Source organism: Fulmarus glacialis, unplaced genomic scaffold, assembly GCF_000690835.1.
Source record: "Fulmarus glacialis isolate BGI_N327 unplaced genomic scaffold, ASM69083v1 scaffold5808, whole genome shotgun sequence".
NCBI lineage: Eukaryota > Metazoa > Chordata > Aves > Procellariiformes > Procellariidae > Fulmarus > Fulmarus glacialis.
The window spans coordinates 8,069-16,518 of record NW_009227479.1 but is presented as its reverse complement, the minus strand read 5'-3'; the positions used below and the strand labels follow the sequence as shown (position 1 = coordinate 16,518).

Genomic DNA, 8,450 nt, shown 5'->3' with positions numbered 1-8,450 from the left:
CCCTTCCCCTTGTAACAGATGGATTGGGGCAGAGAAGAGCACTCCCAGCCGTCCCCCGCGTCAGTCAAGCCAGGGAAACCGATCTGAGCTGTCTGTAATGGCCCCAGCAAGCTTCTCCGGGTTAGAAAGAGATTGAATAAGCAGCCAAAGACATTCATGCTTCTTTCTGGGCTGAAGTCTAGTTACACCTGAATGAGTATTTCCAGCTGTAAAGAAGTTAACACCAGTTTGCCCTCCTCCCCTCACCGGGTGCGGGTTGGTAAGCTGTTAATTGTAAATCAAAAGCAAGTTACAGAGTGCCGGTTCACTGCAGAGAAAAGTCAACCAAATCCTGGGCATTTTGCCAGTACTAATGAGGAGCAGGACAGCCACCTCTTGGCTCCCCTCCGGCAGGGCTCATGGCAGCTCCGCCACCTCTCACGCCCGGCACTGCTTTCACGCAGCGAGATAATACACGGTTAGAGACAGGTCTTGGCATCTGGGAAGGAAAAGATGCTGCAAGTGTCCTCCAAATTTCAAGCAGATGGGTAGAGAGGAGAGGGTAAGATTCTTCTCAACTTTTTAGTTTATTCGTTCAAAGTTTCTCTCCTTTTCTCACTCTCCTTGCATGTCATTGTGCAATCATTTTCCAGGGTGTAACTTTTCCACAACGTTTGGGAAAATCCGGACAAGATGTATTGCAGATGTCAGTTTAAGAGATTAGAGGGTTTCTTTTCTGGAGCCTGTTTTCTAGTTGTGTGTCATTGGTTTCCTGCCTCCTGGAACAGCCATGGTTTGTGTTGAATGTTCCCGTGCTTCTTCTGTGGTTGCCCTTGCAGTTTAACCTGGTGTGTGAGGACTCCTGGAAGCTGGACCTCTTCCAGTCGTGTGTGAACGTTGGGTTTTTTATTGGCTCCATGAGCATTGGCTACATAGCAGACAGGTATGTAGTGTGTAGACAGGTGTGAGATGAACTGTTTCCTTTGGTTATCTGCTTTCTGCATGTCGCTGAACAACATTCACGATTCAAAGAGGAAATGAATGCAATTAAAACTTGATTCAAAAGGCCCATGTGTCACTTACAAAGGGGTGGATGATGGCTCCTAAGCCCCTGCTTTCAAAGGCTTTTGTGACCCAGGAATCCATGGAAATGCCATGGTGTTGCTTCACTTTTACAGCCTCTCAGTGGCTCTGTGGGGAATTTGCACATTCACAAGTGAAGAGACTTTGTTTTCTTCCACAGTGGCAAACTGCAATGAGAGCTCAGAGTTTGAGATGAAATTTTAACTCATGCACGAAGGACTATTTGCCTATCTTTGTGATAAATTTGTTTCGCGTTAATTTTAACAGTATCCAGATGGCCATAAATCAGTTTCAAAATAGGAGAGTTTTTCTCAGATAAAGAAACAGAAGAAGTTGCTCCTTCCTAAATTTTCTTTGGTCCCCCTTTTTCTCAGTTGGCTCTGTAAGTAGCCAGATCTAGACCTTATTATCCCTCATCTCCTCTTCTTCGTCACAAATGTCATTGTGCCATGTATCTGCCCAGTGGATTTTTTTTAAAATTAGACTCTGAACAAATTTAATGCTTTGTAGCTGACCTTCCTGTGCACGTTTACCGAATTTTTCAGTAAAATGGCAAGAGAGGCTGAGACTGGAATTTGAAGAGGTGAAGGTAACACGGGGTGAACAATCCTTCTGTGGAGACAGTCTGTCTTGGAGAAATGTTCTTTTCTTTGTATTCTCAGAACATAGGAGAGCAAAATGATCAATAGCCTTTTCCTCCCATGCTGATCAGGCTCCAGAATCATCTCTGTCAGACAGATATTGCCACCATTCCCTTCTTTTCTCTTTCCCCCTCCTCCAAGGGGGAAGGTCTACGCGAAGGGGCACAGACGTCCCCCATAGTACTTCTGCAGTGTCACAAAATAAGGATGGGACTGTGTTTGTCCCGCTGGTCCCTGCTCCCATGTTTCATTGCAGGCAAACACATCATTGGTTAGGTTGTGCACACCACCTTTGTGGGGAAAGTTGCTACCACAGTCCTAGCTAACCCCAGCTTGTCCCTCCACACGGACAAACCTGCTTGTGAAGAAGCTCACCTATGCATGGATTGGACAGACCGGTTTCCAGTCCTCAGTAAACCATTATCTTACTGCCAGTGAACCAGACTATGGGTTTTTTAAGCTTTCTGCTTAAACAGATTTTTCACCAGAAGATAGTGATTTATCAAAGTAACTCTTTCTGGCCACATCTTGTGTGCAGCTATACCTTTGGCAAAAAGTTCTCTCAGGTGAAAGACATCAAATGGCTACAGCAGTACCGCAAAGATCCCACATCCAGTCTTCAGTCCCGGGCTGGAGTCCCCTGTCTGATTTGAAGGACAAAGGTTGACACGCTTACACCAATTTTTGCTTTTCTTCACATGCATTTTGAAAGATCTTGGTTTCTTTTTTGCATTGGAAACATATGTCAGCCCCCCATCCTCCTTTTCCCTTAAATCCAAATTCTCGTTTTCTGGCTAATCTTCTAGTGAATTTGAAAGTATTCCGTCCTTTTTCCCAGAACTGGCGCTCAGATAATGATGCACAGCTTATGGGATCAAAGGAGGGGATATGTAGCAGCCGCTCATCCAGGCATGACAGGACATGAAACAGCAGTGAGCTGATGCCATGACCATCAGAGGCACCACTCTTCAGATCACCTTTTCAACACAGAGGTGGATTAAGCAATCACGTTCACTAGCAAAGGCATTCCTTGGCAGCATATGGCTGTGTGAGCCAATAGAAACCAGAGGTCCCAAACCCACAGCCATTTATATTTGAAATGTTCTCTCTCTGTGTCAAAATACTGAAGGATCTTTTTACCAAGGCTTATTATCAAGTAAAAGTATGAAAAGACATGAGGGAGTAGGATATCATTCTAGCTAAGATAAAGCACATGCATGTCATAGCGTCGAGGGGTTTTCTACTGCCATCCTGCCCCAGTCCACTGTGGCCCCTGCACTGCAATTGCCCACGAGCAATACAAAATCCCATACGCTGAGAGTGTTGTGCTTAGGGCAAAAAGAAATCCAGAAGTCTCAAATTTAGTAGAGGGAATGTGAAAAAGGCCCATGAATTCTGTGTTTCCTGGATTTGAGATATCCACCCTCTTCTCATCAGACAGCCTGAGTGCAGCCGGAATTAGTTTTCCCCTGCATGAGATTGCTGCAACGCGCTGTACTGGGGACAACTCCTGCAAACGTTTCAGGTGCTTCAGGAGAGGTTTCATAAGCTCTTTCCAAATGTGCTTCTCTCTGAGGGATTAGACCTACTCATTTACTTGCTTGGTCTCTGGGCACACATCCAGGCACTGACTTTGACACTCAAGAGTCATAGGTGTCTTGGAAATGGCACCCCTCTGTCCCAAGAGGGCTCCCAAGGTCAGCGCTAACTCGCAGCACTTGCACCTCTGCCACTCAGCTGGGGCAGTGGGCACTGGCCTTCGCAGGAGAGGACTTCTCTCATGGTCTGATGAGGCTTTCTTGGGCTGGCCTTTAAGGCAAGTCAAAAATGTCTCTGTGTCAGGCTCATGACAGGAGGAAAGTTTGAGCGATGGGATCTGCTGATGTTATTGTGGAGAACAGAAGACATTTATTTTGGCTGGCATTTATTATCATGTTATTTTTGTTAACGGACATTGACTAATTTAACAGGTTTTATAAATCATACTTCTAACTGACTATATATCTCTGTCAGCTAGAAAACAAATGCCTTTCCAGTGTTCCAGTAAGCTTGTTTCTTTTGGAAATGATTTATTTCTAACTATCACTGAGTCATGGTGATACAGGGAATGACAAATAACAGGGACGTACAAGACCCTCTTCAAGAAGCGCTCAATAGTCAGCCAAGGTTGATGAGAAAATAGGTAACGATCACAGTTATCGAACAAGATCCCCATTAAAAAGCTATTGCAGCTCTGAAAGATGGGCTGAAGAGCCACACTAGAGCATTTCTTGAACTCATTAGGTAAGTCATTATTCAGAATTCAACAACGACCTGAAAACACAGGACAGGGGACTCCCCTGAGCTTCCATCAAGATGAAAAATGCTGAGAAGGGAAGAGCAGATGCAGACTCCTATCCAAAATGAACAGAGAAGAGGGGGACAGGGACCATCTCCAGCCCCTTCAAACCCTTTGACTTGCCACCCTACCCTGCCGGCAGCTGAACCTCTTTCTTCTCTTTTCTTCTTTTCCTCCGCAGGTTTGGCCGCAAACTCTGCCTCCTGGTCACAATCCTCATCAATGCGGCCTCGGGGGTTCTCATGGCTTTTGCGCCAAGCTACACCTGGACAGCGATCTTCCGCCTGATACAGGGACTGGTCAGCAAGGCGGGCTGGCTGACAGGCTACGTCCTCAGTTACGGCAGCTTGCAATTACACTTTCTGGGCAGAAACCCCCTGTTTAGCAGCTGACCCCCACTTGGTGCCATCCGATTTTTAAGGAACTGTGTGTAATAAAAGCAGACAGCAACACCATGCTGTTTACTGCCAAACTGCACCTCTTTGCTTAAATGCAGATGTTTATGACCCAAGCTTGCACCAGCTCGTAGACGTAAATGGAATAACTAGGAGGCAGCTCTGAAAACTAGGGAGCGTTCATACCTGGAGAGGCACATTCCGAAATGAAGGATGAGGTCTAGAGACAAGAACTAATTGAAAATGCTGTGAAGATGTATGACACTTTTCCAGGAAAAGCAGCAAGTGGTGCTGTGAGAGATAACACTTGTGTTTCACAGCCTTGGTGCCAAAACGATTTTTGCTGTGCTGTTTCACGTGCTTGGCGGGGGGCTAGGCTCTGTTCGCAAGCCGTATGGGAAGAGGGAGATGGAGGCAAGCAAGCGCCAGCTGTCTACTTTATTTTCCCATTTAGTTCTTAGCTGGAAGGAGTGGGAGGCAGAAAGCAACCTTTGCCCCGTGCTGATGGGTGAGGGCCTGATACCCTGGAAGGCAGGGGCAAAGTCCCCAGCTGACCGGCGGAGGAGGAAGGGTCAGGACTTGCCCTGAGCTCTACACCAGGGGCCCAGACCTGCTCTGCTTTCCCATCCAAACCCACGCCTGCGCACCCGCGCCACAAGGGCATGGCTAGGCACGGGGGCACGCGTGGTTTTAGCTGGCAGGAGCTTTGGAGTCCCCCCGGCTCTCCAAACCAATTTATTTTCTCTGTGCCTCATGCAACCTGTCCTTGCAGTTGCAGAATTTGTTGGCTCAAACTACCGGAGGGCAGTGGGCATCACTTACCAGATGGCCTTCACTGTGGGACTCCTCATCCTCACCGCCCTGGCTTACGCGCTTCCGCACTGGAGGTGGCTCCAGCTCGCGGTCACACTGCCCAATTTCTTCTTCCTGCTCTACTATTGGTAAGTGCCCGCTGTTACAGCTCCCAGCAACCCCGAGCCGAAAACGGGGGACTGTAACTGGGAGTGAGGCTTCTCTGTAGGGATCGGCCATAGTGCTACAGGTAGGGTTCCTAAGACGACATAGGATCAGATCTGGCGTTTTTCTGTCGTTCTGTTCCCCCTGCCCAGGGCGTTAGCCTGAATCACCTAAGAGCAAGGGCCTACCTGCGACATGTCATAACGCTTCTGTGTTTGGAGTCCTTGCCGCCCGTCACAAACTAATAAGTCGTTATTTCTTGAACAGTACTTGAGCTACTGTGAGAAGTGCGTTTTTCTAATAATTGGTTAAAATTGCTTTTTTTTTTAAATGCGATCAACTGACTTTGTTGACTATTTGTAAAAAAATTAAGTGAAAATGCTCCTTAGAAAATTCCATAACTAGATCAGGGAACAGATTTGGGAGAGGTTTTTTTGTCTTTTGGGGTTTTTTTTGAAAGTTTATTTTTAACATGGGGAAGCTGAAAGATCAGGTTTACAGCTGTTCTTTTTTATATCCACAGACTATTAGCCATTTCTAAAACATGTCAACAGAATTTATCTCAGACTAATGTTTCCAAACTATAATAAAGTGGTTTTAGCCTTAAAAAAAAACACATCAGGCTACATTGCCATTCAAGTGGAGCTCAAATCAGAGTGCAATCACTGACAGACACAGCTACCACTGAGTTCAATACCGCACATGGATATTTAATACACTGTAGGATCCTAGCCTGAGAAACTCAGTTCCATTTTCTTTTTCTGTATACCAGTAATGTGCATTTTCCTCCCCCATAGCTGTCACACTTATATGTGTTGCAGGTGTCTGCCTGAGTCTCCCAGGTGGCTCATAGCTCAAAAGCAAAATGACAAAGCTATGGAAGTTATTAAACACATCGCCAAGGGAAATAAGAAGAAGCTACCTCTCTCTTTCCAGGTGACTGCACTGCATTTGCTGCATATATGCAAACCTCGAGGCAAATAATGTTATGAGTTTAGGATTGTTTTGGGTTTAGAGTAGGGAGCAGCTTGGCGACCAAAAGCACTGCAGTTCCTTAAAGCAAAGGTAAGTGAGTTTTCTTCTCTTTGACTGCCTAGGACCCTGACAGAGCATATTTGGGAAAAGAGGCTTGCAAAAATAGCCAGCAGACAAGAAAAATTCTTCCTTTAAGTAGTATCAATCAACAGTAAACTTGCCAAATCTCATGACTTAAAATTCCAGAACGTCCTTATTCATTACTTTTTTAAATGATGCTTCATGCCATGCAACAGCCTCATACACATGGCTACACAGATATGAAGACTGTCTATATAAATTTTCATGTTTCTTTTCCCCAAAACACTCTGGAAAAGTTATTTTGCCCTTAGTTACTTAACTGGCAAATGAAAACCCACATCCTCCCATTAATCCAGAGGCAAATATTCATCGCAGTGCTCCATCTTCTCCCCTGCCCACTGTAATCTCTTGTCCTGTCGCTTGTGCTCCCAGAATCTCAGCTCCGAAGATGAAGATGGAGAAAAGCTGAAACCTTCATTTCTAGACCTGGTCAGGACACCTCAGATTAGAAAACACACGTTCATTTTGATGTACAGTTGGTAAGGGAAGGCTTTTGCAGCCTAAATGGAGGTGTGTGATTTGGTGCCCTAAATCATCATCATTGATTTAAGCCCGTTTTGCTCCTGACCAGCTGCAAGTCTCAGCTCTTTGCGTAAATTCTCTCCCAAAGGGTTTGGCTTCATTTGCACCCTGTTCTCTGCCCAGGTTCACGAGCTCCGTCCTCTACCAGGGGCTCATCATGCACATGGGAGTAGCCGCTGGGAACATGTATCTGGATTTCCTCTATTCTGCTCTCGTCGAGTTCCCAGCCGCCTTCATCCTCATGCTAACACTGGATCGCATTGGCCGTCGCTACCCCTGGGCTGCCGCAAACGTGATGGCAGGTGGTGCTTGCCTCGTTACAGCGTTAGTCCCAGACAGTGAGTCATGCAAACCTCCTCCATCCATGAATTCTCTCCCTGTCTCTTAGTTATTGCCCTGGAAAATGGAAAACAATCCTTGCTAACCTGGCCCATGTCAGTATTGTGATCCAATGAAGACCAATACCGTAAAAGCTAATGTATGTCCCACCATCAGCATTTATACCAGCTAATGAGAGGCTGGAGAAATGGGGTGGATTAAATTTCCAAAATGGCATCAAATCACATAGCAAGTCTGCAGGTGCTAGATCATGAAGCATGCCATGATAAGTCCACAATTTTTGTCTGACCTAAAATTTGGATTTGAATGCACAATTCAGGGGTTTCATCCAAAAATCCCCAAGTTTTCTGTTTCTAAAAAGGGAAAATGTATGGGCACGCGCACACGAACACCATCTGGATACAGCAAGTGCTTTCTGCCATCAGCAGGGCTGCTGCCATGAATGTAGGATGTTGAGCAACCATGGTGACAGGCACTTGGCTTTTGTTTAGCTAAGTGTTCGCTCCCAGGCCATAGTCTCAAAGCAATGTGTCCCTTAAGGGCCACCGAATGAGACATCTTTCCTTTTCCTTTATGGAGTACAACTAGACTGAAACCACAGACATAAGTGCCAAACAACTATCAGTTCACGGGGGGACAAGGACAAAACCACAAAACGTTATGGAGAAATGTCATAGACAAAAAACCCAAAGCGTCCAGACAATGGAAACTCATTTTAACAAGTGACTGGGGAGTGCAGGGGCTATGCGAGGGACCGCTGGGCTTTGCTGGGGGAGCGCAGGGGTGGGAGTCCTACGGCCCCCATAAGTGCCAAACAACTATCAGTTCACGGGGGGACAAGGACAAAACCACAAAACGTTATGGAGAAATGTCATAGACAAAAAACCCAAAGCGTCCAGACAATGGAAACTCATTTTAACAAGTGACTGGGGAGTGCAGGGGCTATGCGAGGGACCGCTGGGCTTTGCTGGGGGAGCGCAGGGGTGGGAGTCCTACGGCCCCGCAGCTGCTGCCGGTGCCGGGGCGTGGGGAGCAGCACTGCCCGGCTGAGCGCCTTTCACTGGGGACGGGGGGAGACGC

The 8,450-nt window shown here is 46.5% G+C and overlaps 1 protein-coding gene across 1 annotated transcript in view; it reads left to right on the top strand.

The window, feature by feature from the left end:
• LOC104080669 (solute carrier family 22 member 2-like) overlaps positions 1–8,450 on the top strand; it is a gene marked incomplete at its 3' end in the record, with an annotated part of 14,162 nt that overhangs the window by 1,093 nt on the left and 4,619 nt on the right. The window contains exons 2-7 of the mRNA XM_009583146.1: positions 819–922; positions 4,223–4,377; positions 5,209–5,377; positions 6,215–6,329; positions 6,882–6,988; positions 7,155–7,369. Of these exons, the coding sequence (XP_009581441.1) occupies positions 819–922; positions 4,223–4,377; positions 5,209–5,377; positions 6,215–6,329; positions 6,882–6,988; positions 7,155–7,369 (865 nt within the window). The remainder of the gene's footprint in view (positions 1–818; positions 923–4,222; positions 4,378–5,208; positions 5,378–6,214; positions 6,330–6,881; positions 6,989–7,154; positions 7,370–8,450) is intronic.